Source organism: Triplophysa dalaica, chromosome 5 (genome assembly GCF_015846415.1).
Source record: "Triplophysa dalaica isolate WHDGS20190420 chromosome 5, ASM1584641v1, whole genome shotgun sequence".
Classification (NCBI taxonomy): Eukaryota; Metazoa; Chordata; class Actinopteri; order Cypriniformes; family Nemacheilidae; genus Triplophysa; species Triplophysa dalaica.
The window spans coordinates 24067155-24083043 of NC_079546.1; the positions used below are offsets into that span (position 1 = coordinate 24067155).

Consider the following 15889-nt stretch of genomic DNA (forward strand, 5'->3'; position numbering starts at 1 on the left):
GCTATTGGTTAAGTTCTACAACACATTACTTTTAAAACTTACTCGCATTGTTCTGGGAAAATAAAAGCCTTCCCCAAGCAGAAACATAAATCTGGACAATGCTTGTCCAAACACATCCATTACTAACAGCACATTTATAAACCTCTCTAAATGTCGCCTATACAGGACGAACTGTGTTCAGTGATAGAGAATAGTTTGTGTTTGTGCTCGCTGTAATCACTGTTTGGATTTCAGAATGTTTCAGAACTGCTAATAGTTTCCTTGATTCATGTTCTACCAGAAAATAAACATTTTCCAATGAATTTCTTCAACTCATGTGGCGAGGACTCAGCTGTCGCTTTTTCAGCTGTCGTAGTGGTCCAAACGTTTTGTACATTCAGGGTGGTGCTCGCATCTCGGGGAGAGTAATGGTGTGTTCAGACCAAACGCGAATGGCGCGTCAAGCGCGAGTGATTTACATGTTAAGTCAATGCAAAGACGCGATAGACCTACTTGCGGCGCGAATCGCGCGAATGAGGCGGCGCGAATGACGCGAATTGCGCGAATGAGGCGGCGCGAATGAAGCGAATTGCGCGAATGACGCGAATTGCGCGGATGACGCGAATCGCGCGAATTGAGCGTTCGCGTGATTCGCGCGATACGCGCGTTTCGCGCGATTCGCTCGAGTTGAAAAATCTGAACTTTGGCGAAAATTCGCGCCGCGTTAACCAATCAGTAGCTTGCTCTAGCAGTCAGGTGATTATGATGTTGCGAGGGGACGCAGAAATCTCAACAACAATGGAGGACAAAATCACCGTTGCTTTATGTGGATACCTGGAGCTGTACGATACATCTTACTTTTATCGAAACTGAAATAAAAAGGATTTTGCGTGGAAGAAAGTGAGTGAGGTCGGACATTCTGGCAAGTTGTCAAAAACGATCTTTACACAATTTAAGCAATTTATCTATAATGGAATGGAGCCGGCTGGCAGGGGCCCCTCCCATGACGCGAATTCGCGTCTGCATTAAGTGAGTTTGACGCGCGAATGAGGCGAATTTGACGCGCGAATGAAGCGAGTAAACTAAAATGTTCAAGCGTCAAAGTACTACGCGAATAACGCGATTTATTCGCGCAATTCGCGTTCGGTCTGAACACAACATAAGAACTTTTTGATATGTTTTTATATAATTGGTTAAAGCCGACGCTCCTGCCACGAAGAGCTGTGTCCGGGGCAAAGAGGCAGGATTATGGGTGCAGGTCACAAGCATTGTGCGCTCACTGTGTGCTCACTGGCCTACATTAAAACCACAGTTTGCGCCCTAGCTGCTCCTGCTGCAGACCGTAATCTTTTGCAGGTAAATGTTTAATCTTGTCTTGCCTAGATATTTGGTAACACCCCCAAAGAACACCTGAACGCCCCTTTCAAAAATCTTGCTTCCATCGCCACCCAACGTTCTCTAAACGCCCACTGGGGGGTGGTTCGGCTCTCTTGAGAAACACTGGTCTATATCATATAAAGTGGATTCGGAAATGCGAGTGCGACATGCAGACCATATTCTGCCTATATTATAATCTGTTGTGTGTACATTCATTTTTTCACCAACATTCAACAAAAGATGAAGGTCTAACATTATATTCGATCCTTGCATACAGTAGATCTTAAATCTGTCTGTCTAATGTCAATCAATTAAAGAAATAAAAAGTGATATATATTTTCTACAGGTATTGGTTTTGACCTGGTGTGTGCCAAATCTATTGGTATTTGCCTACAATTGATTTTAATTTGACTCAGATTTGCTATGACATTTGCTATTAATGATAAAACTGTGCAGTTTTGTTGGAACACTTAAATCACCTAAATGACTTTCTTAAAATAAATCGTTATAAAAGCACATGATATTAAAATGATTCAAAATCAAATGTGTTTTAATTTATCAGACTTTTACAGTGTAACTGATTTATTTATTCTATTTCTAGAGGCAACGCAAAAGAACTTTGAAGGCGGTGGTGTGGAATACCTTATCACATTAGTCCTGAAATGTGCCCCACACAGGAATTTAAAATGGTAATCACACTTTTTTACAATATATATATATATACTTTGATATTGTCTAAGAAGGCTAATAACTACAGGTTAAGAATATGTTGTGCAGTGAAAGGAATGCATTTATGTTTTATTTAAAGCTCTGAACCACCATTATACCCTATCCCACAGCGACATCTAGTGGTAAAATTAAATATAAATATTATTAGAATCTGTTTAACTCAACTAATGCACTATTATTATTATTAGGCTACTAAACTTTATCCGTTTAAGAACAACTGGTATTCTTATTCTAAATTATTAAATCATTAGTTGTGTAAAAAGAAACGGCATGTTTCAAAGAAAAGTGAAGTTATTAACATTTACACATGCTTGTGCAAATGATACTTTAAATATTCTTTAGATATTGAAAGTACACTTTTCAAAAGGTAATATATTATTTTGCACATTTGTGTACTTAAATATATGTATTTGAAATATACGATTATTAAACAATCCAAGTATGTTGCATACATTTTTAAACTCCGTTATCAACATCAGTTTATATTGTGTTGCTGCACATGAACTGTATTCAATATGCTTGTTTTTTCAGTAATGAAAATACACAAAACACATTTAATCTGCAATAAATGTCTGCTGTTTACATGGGCTGAAAGAAAAGTTTTGGCTTTGTTTTTAGTCAAACCATTTGACCATTTTGACCTAGGACACGCTGGAGGGACTATGTCTCCGGCTGGTCTTGGAACGCTTCCGTGTCCCCCCGGAAGAGCTGGAGGAAGTGTCTAGGGAGAGGGAAGTCTGGGCATCCCTGCTTAGACTGCTGCCCCGCGACCCGGCCCTGGATGAGCGGAAGATAATGGATGGATGGATGGATGGATTTGATGCGACCGTGCACAAACTTTGTTGCCTTTTTCGTCTAATTGTTTATTCTTATCTGTCGATGGAACTTACGTTGCCTTTTTCTTTGTTTCTTTTGCAGATAACGGTGGTGGCAGACATTAGATTTCTAGAGTTCAGACTTACGAAGAATTCAAGTTTATTTCGAGGATTGTTATTATAGTTCTATAGTTAAATGTACTTATTTAGAATTAAATTATATTATATACTGTATTATATATCATAAGTTGTACAGTGTCTCTGGAACAATACAGGAACCTTCTCAGAACATAATTGTTAGGTTCCCGGATCCCTAATGCAAACAATCTATTACCACTAAGTAGACTTTCCAGGAAAGCAAACTTGTCAGATGGACTCTCATTATATTGCCATAACAACAGTACATCTGCATGCACACAGTTACAACATGGCAAAACATCTTACACTCAGAGTCAAGATACAAGAGCCTTATTTAAGGAAACACTGATAACCATGATGGTGACTTTTTTTAGCTGGGCACATTCTTAAAACATGAAAAAACAGGACATTTTGTATAATAATAATAATACATTTATTTTATATCGTGCCATTAAAAATTTTCTGCTCAAAGCGCTGCACAAAAATCAAAACAGTACATCACACATTAATAAAGCAGCACAGCAAAATACTGTAAAAAAAAGCAAAAGTTCCAGGCAAATGAAAGCAGTTCTGAAATAAAACAACTCATACATCACTCCCAGCATGCCTTGCAGCTACAATAAAATATATGACTTGTGTCACCATTGTTGAGATTCATAAGCTAATACTTGATGTCTGAAAGATTTAAATTATATGTCTTATAATTTTGTGAAAATGTATAGCTTTGATATAAGCCTTTACTAGACAATTGTGGCACATTATTAAATTAATAGGTCTAAATTTGACATGTCTCCTATGTTACTTTCAAATTAGATGATACAGTAGCTTTGAGCCAAGATAAATAGCTGATGTTTGTCAGTTATAAATGTGTCTCTAAAACACACTATTATAGCTAATTACAAATAGATGTCAAGCTTAAGAGTCAAACTAAAGGAAACACTAAACACTATTATGGTTTTCATGTTCTCTTCAGTGATTGTGTTTGTTATCAGCAGGTGTTCATCATTAATCATCAATCATCACTTCATTAATCATCTTAATTATCTCATTAACTTGAACTCTGCTTCAGTGTTACTTTTTAATACTCTTGAGTGAGCATTATATTAACATTAACAGTGTTCATTTATTGATGTGTAGGGATGTGGGCCAGATGAGGTGGTAAGGTGAGGGCCGGATTTGTTTAGAAACAGCTTTTGAAATCGCCTTTTCCTGGTCTTTAAGTTAATGACGTAACTATTTACTCACAAATTTGGGTGACAATTTTTTGCCCACAATAATATCCCTGCAAGCAAGCCTGCGCTGGCACTTTACTGGCCCACTTCAGGCCCCTTGCAGAATTTGCTCACTGGCCAAATGCTGACCCCTTAGTACTGGCCCTAAACGTGCAGCTCTCGCTTAGCCTCCACTGTTGATCTGTTGAGATGTTGATCACTTTTCAACTCGCTATTTATGTTGAAAACCATTTTAATAGCTTTCCTGTGGCTCAGAGCATGGCGCTACCAACGCCAAGGTCATGGGTTTGATCAGCGGATTGTAGTACAATGCAAGTCTCTGTCATATGTATAAATGTAAAATATACATGCCCATGTCCATAAATGTCACTATACAATATACAATGTAAAAGCAAAAACATTTTATGTGACATTGTTTTCTCTCTTTGGCCTAAATACACTACATGTTATTTATGAAGGCTTCTTTACCATCATTTGTATCATTCAACATATGCTGTGATTTTTCATGATTGTTTAAACATCAAACATGTATTTAACAATCTAAATGTAATCTGTCTCTATAATTTAGGCTTAAGATAATTTTCTTGGCTCATGGCTTTTCTCACTGAACTCCACACATCTTCTGTTTTGCTAATTTTGCTGTGGCTTTGAGAGCAAGTTTGCGTGCCTTTATAGAACTGATCCCTTTACTCTCAGCTTCCTTTATCGTGCTTTCTCTCTCTTTACTAGTCCTTGGTAAACAAAAATGTGCTAAGTAAAATTCCCCAAATGTAACCCTCAAAGCTTCCTCTCTTGACTCTTCTGCTAAACGCCAGTATATTTTCTGCCATTCAGTTTGAACAACATCTTTGTTCTTCTCTTTTTGACTCTTAACTTTCTCATTGAATTTCTGTTTCTGAATCTCCTGTATAAACTTCTCTGTTTCCTCAAACATGTCATTAGAGAAGTGCATGCCTCCATTTTCTGCAACCATTGCCTCTATTTTACTGATCATATCTTTATGTTGTTTATAGTTGGATGATTCGTTGTCCAAACAGAAGTGTCTGTTTCCACAACTTTTTACAATGTCTAGAAGATCTGAATCACCATTTTCCAGAAAATCCTTAATGGTTTTCTTTTCCTTCTCCAACTGATCCTTATGCGTGAAGAGGATCATGGTGTACTTCTCGATCTGTTCTCCGAACACTTCTTTGAGTTGCTTGACTGTGTTTTTCTCTTCCTCAGTGAATCGACCAACTTTAATCACGATGAGAAAAGCGTGTGGTCCAGGAGATGAGTGGATCATGCATTTCACTATTTCTTGCATAACCTCCTCTTCACTGAGTTCATTATCGTGCAGTCCAGGTGTGTCGATCACTGTGATGGCTTTTCCACTCCTCACGCTGGATTCTGAACTGCAGTGTTTGGTTTGAGAGTTTGAGCAGGTGATAGATTTGAACACCTTTCTGCCGAGGATTGTGTTTCCTGTGGCACTTTTTCCAGCTCCAGTTTTCCCCAGTAACACCAGTCTGAGGGGAACTTCACCTGCTGGGTTCTTTCCTGAAACTAAAACAAGTGACATTAATATGTTTGTTGAAAATTATATCGGCTGATTCTCTTTATACCGTAGGTCAGGGCCATCGCTAGACACCATTTTATGGGGCATGTGCCCCAGTATAAATCCTCACAGCAAATTGGCCTGTGTTTAATGAACACTGCTGGGTGTCTATATGTGTCCAGAGTATAGGGTGTTAAAGTAACACTGAAGCAGTGTTGAAGATAATGAGATAATGAAGTGATTAATGAAGTGATAATTGATGATCAATGATTTAAAGCTGCTGTAAATAAACACAATCACTGAAAAAAAACCTCAACAAGAAGAAGTTGTAATGTTGAGCAATAATGATATTACACTATCCTGAAGAACTTGTGTTTTGATCCTGTGATTCAGCAGTGTAAGTTTTACAGTTGAGCGTTTAAACTGAAACCTACAAATTAGAAATTGCTCAATCAATCTCATATGTAACTCTAGCTAATCTCTCTTTTCCGCAATATAAATGAATTTATTTAAGAACTTTTAGTGATGATAATGAAAAACCTCTACTGCTGAAGAGACGATATCAATACTTCTCCTACAGTCCTCAAGAGTGGTGATAATTTATACATGATGAAGTGCATCCTCGGAATGTTGTACTATGGCAGTACCAAGCATGTAACTTTTTGTATATTGTCACCATTGTTGAGATACATCCCCTGATTCTTGAAGACTGTGTGCGTCCAACGATAAAGTAGGATCAGTTTTAATTTTATGAATGATAAATGATGTTCTCATGTTTAGTTTTACAGAGTTATAATATTTAAAGGGTGAATTTCTTTTGACATTCCATGAGAGTATGCTTTCAATCTATATTTGTTTTGCCAATGCAAATAAAAATCCAATCAAATGGTGTTGGTTGGTGAAGTAATCCACATTTAATTTACATATAACATCTTAATTGTGTGTTTATCTTGAAAGAACATAATAGAGTGGTATTATTTTCATGTCGAAAATTCAAACTTAGGCCACAGCAAATTAGAATCACAAAACTTCATGCTGCAATGCATGCTGGGAGTCTACATGAGTTTTGAACCAGGATGTTACACAGAATGCATGTCTGTGTCTGTGTGATTCTAAACTTTCCTGTAGCACAAATTTGTACCTATTATGTTCTTTTAAGATAAACACACAATTATGATGTTATATGTAAATTAAATGAGGATTACTTCACCAACCAACACCATTTGATTGGATTTTTATTTGCATTGGCAAAACAAATATACTTTGATATCATACAGTTGCAAAATGCCTAAATTCAACAGATAAACATTTAGAGTCAAGAGGCTAACTCAAGGAAACACTGATCACCATGATGGTGAGTTTCAAGTAAATTAAAATAAATATTAAATGTTAACCCACCCACAGCTTTTGCTTTTCAATTTTGAAATATGAGTATGACGGTCTACTGCGATTTGAACGTGCACAATTATTCTACCAAGAACAATTTCATATTACCAGTTTAAGACAAAAGATGACATGTGCAACTTTTTTCCACTTGGCGAATCACACTACTCACGTTCAGAGGAGAAAATGGAAGAGAAGCAGTTACATCTGATCTCAATCCCCTTCCGAAAAAGAAGTGAAAATCTGCAGCATGGGAATACTTTGGATATAGAAAAAAGAACGTGGGATTGTCGTTGAGGACGGATATCCAATTTCCAAAAAATGTGGACACAAATTGGCTGCACAAAGATGAATACATCATGTTCACTCATATTCACGAACACCGTGCATATGTTGGATTTATAACTTCTGATTGTATCAGTTCCATGATGCAGTGGACATACTGCCAGAGCATTGAACATTGAATGTGCAATTGGATGGAAAAGAGGCAGTTTGTGAATATTAAAGTGCAAAAAGAATGCCACATAAACATGTAATTCACTTCTTTATCCATGCCTATGTTTAGCCCGTTTTATCTACATACTGAAGTAACTTCCAGTTTCTAAACAAATTTTATAGGACACTCTTATTCTTAAAATGTTAATATCTTACCCTTTTTTGTAATAAAAAAAGTTGAATTCAATTGATCTTTTCCGTTATTAAAACAAACTGATTATAACCATTGGAACAATTTATACCAAAATATTTTAATAAAAATAAAACATTAAAGCTCTAATTAACTATTTCATTCCCTCAAATCTCACTGTATTCCCAGCAAAAATGTTTAAATAAATAATTTTTCCCTTTTTGTAATTCACTTTTTATCATCAGGGATGGCAGCGTGTCACCTTTCAGCGAAATTTGCTGTTTTTGATTTAAAAAATGGTCTTATACTTTCTCTAATATTTTTAAATCATTGCTTCCAAGATATTATCTCTTATTTAATTTCTCCATGGAAAAGGGTATTTTTCTTACGGTTGTGACTATACGGTTGGATAATTGTTATGATGTGATGTGAGCCAGAAAAAAACATGTATGGTATTTCATTTCCCTGCTCTCATAATATATAGACATAAATCTGTTAACAGATTGACTCAGACACTCATAGACATCAACAATCCACATATGAATCTGAACAATGGTGACAATCAACTGAACTACATGCTGCAATGCATGCTGGGTACATAAAGTTGGATTTCCTGAAGAAAAATGTTCAGTGTTATTGCATAACTGTACATATCGAAGTAATTACGAAGTACTGCCAAAAAAAAGTAATCAGCTTTGATAGAGTCTAGAGTCCAAATAAAATAAACACTGATCACCGTGATGGTAACTTTTGTTAGCTTGCAACGTTCTTAAAATGTCAAAAAAACTGGACACTTTGAATGTTTTTACAACGTTTTCAAAAACATAAAAAAGTAACGTTCTTATAAAAAACTTAAGGTAAAGGCGTGCTGGTTTGTTTGCCTTGATATAAATGGAGCAGACCCAAGAAATATAATATGTGGTAAGTGCGTTAACACACTGTGACAACCACTATCAGCGCATTTACCGGAGGTGGGACCAAGTTATTGTTTTCAAGTCACAAGTAAGTCTCAAGTCCTCAAGTCATCTCAAGTCCAAATCAATTCCCAGGTCAAGAGAGGCGAGTCCAAGTCAAATTGCAAGTCTTAAATGTTAATGGAATTGAATCAATATAACTTTTCTACCCACGAAATCGCCATTATTGTGATCAGTGTTTGATTTAGTTGGGTTCCTTTTTGACTTCTATTAAGTAAAACATTTTCTGCTCAGCTGTATATTCTGTTGTTGCATAATAGCGTTTTAGAAAGAACACTTGTGTACTAAAACTGTCATACACAAAAGAATAGTAGACAATATAAACGTTAGTTGTCTATCACGTCACTTATCTCTCCATTAAAGTTAAATACTGTAATTCATGGACTGAGCTGACCAGAAATTGCTTTATGTTTTTGACAGCCAGTCTATCTACATTATTGCATCGCTACAATATATTATGATAGTCTACAAGCGTTCTTCAACGCCACAATGCAACGCCAGATTTCACGTAGCCTACAACATACTGTATCCATGTGAGTGTTGCGCTTGGTTTGTACTACAACATTGCAGACAGTATCACACATAAGTTTGCATCCCTGTATCATAAAGCGATTATCATACCCTTAAAAAACGAATACCGTTACAACCCTATTTAAAATTATATATATATAATATTTTACTATAGACAATCTTGTATATGTAGTTAAGGGTCAAGAGTCCAGAAAAAGCTAATACTGACCATCATAATGGTGACATCATATTTTGACCCACAAAATGTCTACATCTAAACCTTTGACAGAAAAACTGACTGGGTCAGTTGTGGTCTAGTGGTTAGAGAGTTGGACTCGTTCAATTCTCAGTGCCACAAGGAAATGACTGAAGTGCCCTTGAGCAAGGCACCTTACCCCTGTGTGCTCTGTATAGCTGCCCGCTGCACCCTACTTGTAAGTCGTTTTGGAAATGTAAATAAACATTGGTTAGAAAGTTAAGTTGTTCAATTCATCATGTTTGTTGATTATTTAGATGTTGAGAAATGTAATGTCATCTTTTTTCCTCAGTTGATTTCATCCAATGTTACGATTGGATGTCACTTGTATTTCTTGTGTTTCACATTCCGTTGTTTGTGATCACATTTAGTGATTCTGGTTGTTAACAGCAGGTGTCCGTCATTAAAGCTTAATCATCTCTTAATTAATCACTCCTTAATCTCATTATCTTCAGCACTACATCAGTGTTACTTTAACACTCTGTAGCGTGGGCCCATATGTACTCTGAACAGTGTTGATTTAACACTGGCCATTTTGCTGTCTACTTACAACTATTTTTCTTTAGAAAGCAAGTGATAGAAAAAGTCATGGAGCCTGTGCTCCAGAGCTTTAGGTCTAGCAATGCCCCTGCTGTAGGTTCACTGTGATATATTAAAGGGATAGTTCACCCAAATTCTGTCGTCACCATCAGATTGTTCCAAATCTGTAAATATCTCTGTGTTCTGGTGAACACAAAGGAAGATATTTGTAAGAATGTCAGTAACCAAACAGATCTCATCCCCCATTGACTCCCAAAGTATTTATTTTCCCTAATGAAATGAGATCTGTTTGATTGCTGAAATTCTTACAAATATATTCCTTTGTGTTTAGCAGAACAAAGAGCTTTACACAGGTTTGAACAATCTGAGTGTGAGTAAATGATGACAATCACTTTGATGATGTAATTATTAAAATTATTGAATCTAGAGGACAAATAAAGTGTGATTTAAATAAAATGTAACAAATTTAAAATAGAACAACTTACAATCAAACACTGTGTCCTTGCTGTCACTTCTTTCCAGTTGTGCCATGAGAAATTGACCTCCATTGTGTGCTTTCATTTTATCGATCTTGTCTAGTAGTTCCGTGACCTGATCCCTTGCTTTACACCTATTATCAAAACAATGAAACTTCTCCTTAGAGGTGACATCCAACTGCTGGAGATCTTTGTGGCTTTGTAGATATTCATCAAGGTTTTCTTCCTCATCCTCCAGTTCATCTCCGTGTGTGAACAGAAGCATGATGTAATTCTTAACTTCAGGGCCTAATAATGATCTAATCACATATAAAAGCTCTTCTTCATTTTCCACATCTTTATATAATGGCATGACCAGCAGAACTGCACTGAGCCCTTCTTTACACAAAGAGAGGACTTTCTCTCTCAGGGTTTGTACCTCTTCTTTAGTCATGTCTGAATCCAGCAGATCTGGAGTGTCGATCACATGCACTTGTTTTTCACCGATGCGTGTTACTTCTTCACAAACTTCAGCTTTCTGTTTTTTAACTTTAAACTTCTTCTGTCCCAGTATAGTGTTTCCAGATGAACTTTTCCCAGACATCTTCCTGCCCAGCAGAAGAATTCTCATAACAGATTCATCCGGCCTGCAGCTGACAGCTGACAAATCTGAAACATAATATAAAATATGATTGCAAAACTGATTTTAATGTTGTCATAATGTCTCTGTATAGCCGAACCCTGCAAGCCTTCGGGCTTGCCTAAAGACCCCTCAAAGTATTTGCTTACTGACCAAGCTTTGACCCCTTTTACTGGTCCTCCAGGAGCAGCTCTCACTTTAAATGTTGATCACTTTTGCACTGGCAAACTTGTTTTAATGTTGAAAATGTGTTGCAATTTCATCAAGAATCTATTATCGTGATCAGTCTTAGATTTAGTTGAGCTCTTTACTCTTTGGTCAACATAAAGAGTTAATTATTTTTTTGGCTTTTGTTTAGTTGTTAGATAGTTAATTGTTTTTTACTATTAAAGCTGATCAAAAATAAGAAGGATAAGAGCCCAACTAAAGGAGACACTAAACACAAGTGTGATTTATTATTGTTAAAGTTTTTTTCAGTGATTGTGTTTGTTATCAGCAGGTGTTCAACATTAACGACTCAATCATCACTTCATTAATCCCCTTAATTATCTCATTGACTTTAACTCCGCTTCACTGTACATTAAACTCTTTAAGTGTGAACTCAAATATTCTCCCAGCAGAGTTCATTTAACTGAGGTATGCTGTGTACATGTGTACCAGCTCTGCCAATCCACTTTAAAAACAATTTTTGATACACGTTTCAATTTTTGTTTTTATTATTTGATTGGATGTTTGTTTCTGTCTGACCTCGTGGAACAAAACAAAGGTGCAAAGATTCCCAGAACACACCTGTCAATTGCGGAATGGCCAGGTTGACATGACATTTTACCAATTCCTAAACACATCAATCTTGATGACTACCATTAATTGTGTATATAATCAGAGATGGGTAACAAAGTGAAAACGGGTAACAAACGCTTGAAGTAAAATAATCTTTATATCAAGGCTTGCAGACTTTCTAGGAAGGCTTTGTTGGAAGGGTATAATGAGTAGGTCAACCATTAAATATCAGGGGTACACGATTTGACCTTCAAACTATGTCATGGTATATCTGAGGTGGTATCTTGGTATCATTCAAAACTGTTTTGGATCAAAAATGATAGTAGTTGTGTAACCGGTCTGCAACTGACCGCTGTTACGCTACTGTCTCTGCGTTGTGTAATAGAAGGACCAGGACACTGTTACTGCGGTTCACCAGACCAGGGATGTTTATTAATAGTCGCTCACACCCAACATGGACTGATCACCATCTGTGAATCAACATCAACAAAGATGACAAACTGCTTGTGAAGATCTCATCATTACATCACCTCTCTCCACCGCATGCAATGCAAACTTCATTAACAATCAAAAATAATACACATAACATTGAAAGATGTGGAATACCTGTGAATCAACATCAACAAAGATGACAAACTGCTTGTGAAGATCTCATCATTACATCACCTATATGATACAACACTAGTTAGCTGATTAATGACTCAAAGCCCTGTTAATGCATATCATAAGGCCCACACAATATATCTCCACATTATTGATCCACTCACACATATAACATGCAAAAGAACACAATACACAGTCTCTGTACTGTTCACAAAAGGGATATCAACACGATTAACATACTTTTCAATCTATGAGCAAATTAAGTTTGTAGAGCTCTGAAAAACGCTTACCTCTCTCCACCGCATGCAATGCAAACTGAAGAGAGGCGCGCACACACTTCAAAATGGCACCACAACAGCGGCAGAAGAAAATATCAAAATAAAAGTCTCTGGAGAATAAATCGTAAAGATCAACATATATTGCTCAGAGAAAAACGGAAATACATCAGTAATAAAATAATAAGGATTTTAGTGAAAAAGCAACAATACATTAAACTTGTATTGTATTTATTATAACTCGTTACATTCACCCCTTCTGGATTTCACTTAAATCCATACTGAATGATCCAAATAAAATAACAACTGGTACAGGTCTGCAATGAAACAGTCATTAGTTCAACTTGTGAGTTACCCACTAATAGGTCAAGAAAAACCTCAGAGTGATCAAATCTAAGATTATCTTGGAACAATACGGTGCCTTGTACACCATAATATAACCTGACCCTTGTGTTTCACATTTGAAATCAAAATGTCTTCACATCATACACAATCAAAACACATTAGAATACTCTTCAAAACAAAGAAAGGAATGACCCAGTTCTCTTTTTCAGATTACTTCCTACACCTTGAAGATAAAAGGGTTTCTGAACCATTGACTCAATTAATCTGTTCACTTTCTTAACGACTCTACCTGCCCGTGTCCTAACACCCTGAACGTCAGTGACTGGAACTTGGGTATCAGTGTCAGTTTGTGAGTCAATAAGAACTTGGGCTTGTGTGTCTGTGTCACAGTCAATGTTGACATCAAGAGATGGTGAGCTGGATTGAACTCTACTCTGAGGGAGATCTCTGCTACTATTCTCTTCAATTTGTGACCGGTCACGTGACTCTTTTCCTTTCAAACTGACATGGTCCGTTCCCACAGCTTCCTCATCATCAGAATCGGGAACTACAGGACTTTCAGAGTCTACGTTCACCCATCTTCTGGTTCTCTCCTCCAGATCTGTGGGTTCGAAGTTGTCCGCACAGAACTCACTTCTGTCACTACGTGACTCACACTCTGAATCTTCCGCAGAAAGCAGAATGCTTTCCTCCTCATCAGGCGATTCGACAGGTAGGAAACTAATGTCTAGAAGCAGGTTCCGGTGCACAATCTTCACATTTCCCTTCCCATCTTCTAGCTTGTAAATGTGCTTCTGCAGGTTCCTGTCTATTACAGTGTACACGACAGGGTCCCATTTATCCGCTAGTTTCCTCTTGCCTCTTTCTCCTTTATTCGCCACCAACACACGGTCCCCAACATTGAGACATGTCCCTCTGACTTTTTTGTTGTAACCTTTTGCCTGTTTCCTCTGCTCTTTTTCAGAATGTTGCTGCGCAATCTCAACCGCCTCATGGAGGTATGCCATCAATGATTTCAGGTAAGTACCATGATCAACAACCACAGGGTCATGTAGCACCTGTCTGAACATGACATCCACTGGCAGCCTTGGGACACGACCAAACATAAGCTGAAATGGAGCAAACCCAGTTGTCTCATGGACTGTAGCGTTGTAGGCAAAAGTCAGCGTTTGTATTTGCTCTGGCCATTTGTGCTTTTCTTTCAGAGGCAGGGTTCGGAGCATACTCCCTAAGGTCCGATTAAACCTCTCTACTCCTCCGTTTCCCATGGGGTGGTACGAAGTGGTGTGAGATTTGGCAACTCCTGATAGTTTCAACAGCTCTGCTATAAGGGCACTCTCGAAGTTGGCTCCTTGGTCTGTGTGGATGCGGCTCGGGAATCCGTACACACAGAATACGCGATCCCACAGCTTCCTTGCAACTTGTTTTGCAGACTGATTTGCGCAAGGGAAGGCATGAGCCAACTTCGTGAAATGGTCTGTCACAACGAGCACATCCACAGAGCGTTTTTTCCCATCCTCCGCAGACCAGAAGTCCAGGCATACCAGCTCCATGGGCATAGAGGTCTTAATACTTTCAAGAGGGGCCCGCGCAGATGGTTCGGGAGCTTTGGCTAGGATGCATCTTTGACAGCACTTGATGTATTCACACACATCGTTTCCCATTCCTGGCCAGAAGAAACGTTGGCGGGCTAGATGAATGGTTCTTGCTTGGCCCTGATGACCCGCAAGATCATGTACACCCTTTAAAGCCTGCCCCTTGAGGCTAGAAGGTAAGACCAGCTGATACCGCTTCTGTTTACTGTGTGGATCTTGTGTGACTCTGTACATCATTCCATCCTTGAGTTTTAATTTGTCCCAATGCCTGAGAAGAGATAGGGTTCTGGAACTCATGTTGGCCTTCTCTCGCCTCGATGGTTGACGCTTCGAGTTTACAAAGAATGTCACCCTTGAAATTACTGAATCAGCCTCTTGCATTTCACGAATTTCATCCGCAGCGATCGTAGGAAGGGTGTCAATACCAGCAGGTATTAAATCTGGGTAAGACTGAATTAGCTGCACAGCTCTTGCTTGAGATGTTTCTTCCCACTGATCATGTAAACTTAAACAGGCTTTGATAGTGGCACTGTCAGAGGGTAAGGCAAGACAGGACTGGAAGGAAATCTGCAAATTCTGAGCTCCTTGACGAAAGGCATCTCGAACCCCATCTCCATCAACTGCTTCAGCCTCCACAAGCAAATCATGATATGACTCCTTCATTAGCCTGCTGCTCACGGTCTTGACAAAAGGGTCTCTACTTAGAGCGTCCGCCACCACGTTCTTCTTCCCTGCTATATGCTTCAGTTCAAAGGTGTATGCTGCCAGTTTGGACACCCAACGTTGCTCACATGCTGCGAGTTTTGCCTTGGACATGATGTACGTGAGCGGATTGTTGTCTGTCCATACGGTGAATGTCTGACCTTTCAACCAATGGCTAAACTTCTCGCACACGCTCCATTTGAGTGCCAGAAACTCAAGCTTATGAACTGGATAGTTCCTCTGTGATTTGCTCAGAGTTTTGCTTGCAAATGCTATTGGACGAGCTCGCTCTTCACCCGCAGGCACTTGGGATAATACAGCCCCCAGTCCGTCCAGTGAGGCATCAATCGCTAAGATCAGAGGCAGAGTAAAGTCAGGGTGGGCTAGAACAGCACTTTG

At 38.2% G+C, this 15889-nt stretch overlaps 1 protein-coding gene and 1 long non-coding RNA gene across 6 annotated transcripts in view; one reads left to right on the plus strand and one right to left on the minus strand.

Annotated features, from left to right (window-relative positions):
• Window positions 1–410: 410 nt before the first annotated feature.
• LOC130421319 (uncharacterized) lies at window positions 411–2822 on the plus strand. The gene is made up of 3 exons (XR_008906781.1): window positions 411–879; window positions 1958–2045; window positions 2731–2822. It is a non-coding gene; the product is annotated as an uncharacterized LOC130421319 (long non-coding RNA).
• Window positions 2823–3266: 444 nt separating this feature from the next.
• Window positions 3267–15889, minus strand: part of LOC130420862 (GTPase IMAP family member 4-like) — a 30254-nt gene continuing 17631 nt past the window's right edge. For 4 of the 5 annotated variants that reach the window (XM_056748368.1, XM_056748366.1, XM_056748365.1 and 1 more), the window contains exons 3-4: window positions 10581–11219; window positions 3267–5815 (exon numbers count right to left, since the gene is read on the minus strand). In XM_056748368.1, the coding sequence (XP_056604346.1) occupies window positions 4872–5815; window positions 10581–11219 (1583 nt within the window). In that variant the 3' untranslated portion in view covers window positions 3267–4871. The remainder of the gene's footprint in view (window positions 5816–10580; window positions 11220–15889) is intronic. The other variant, XM_056748369.1, reaches the window with a different exon arrangement.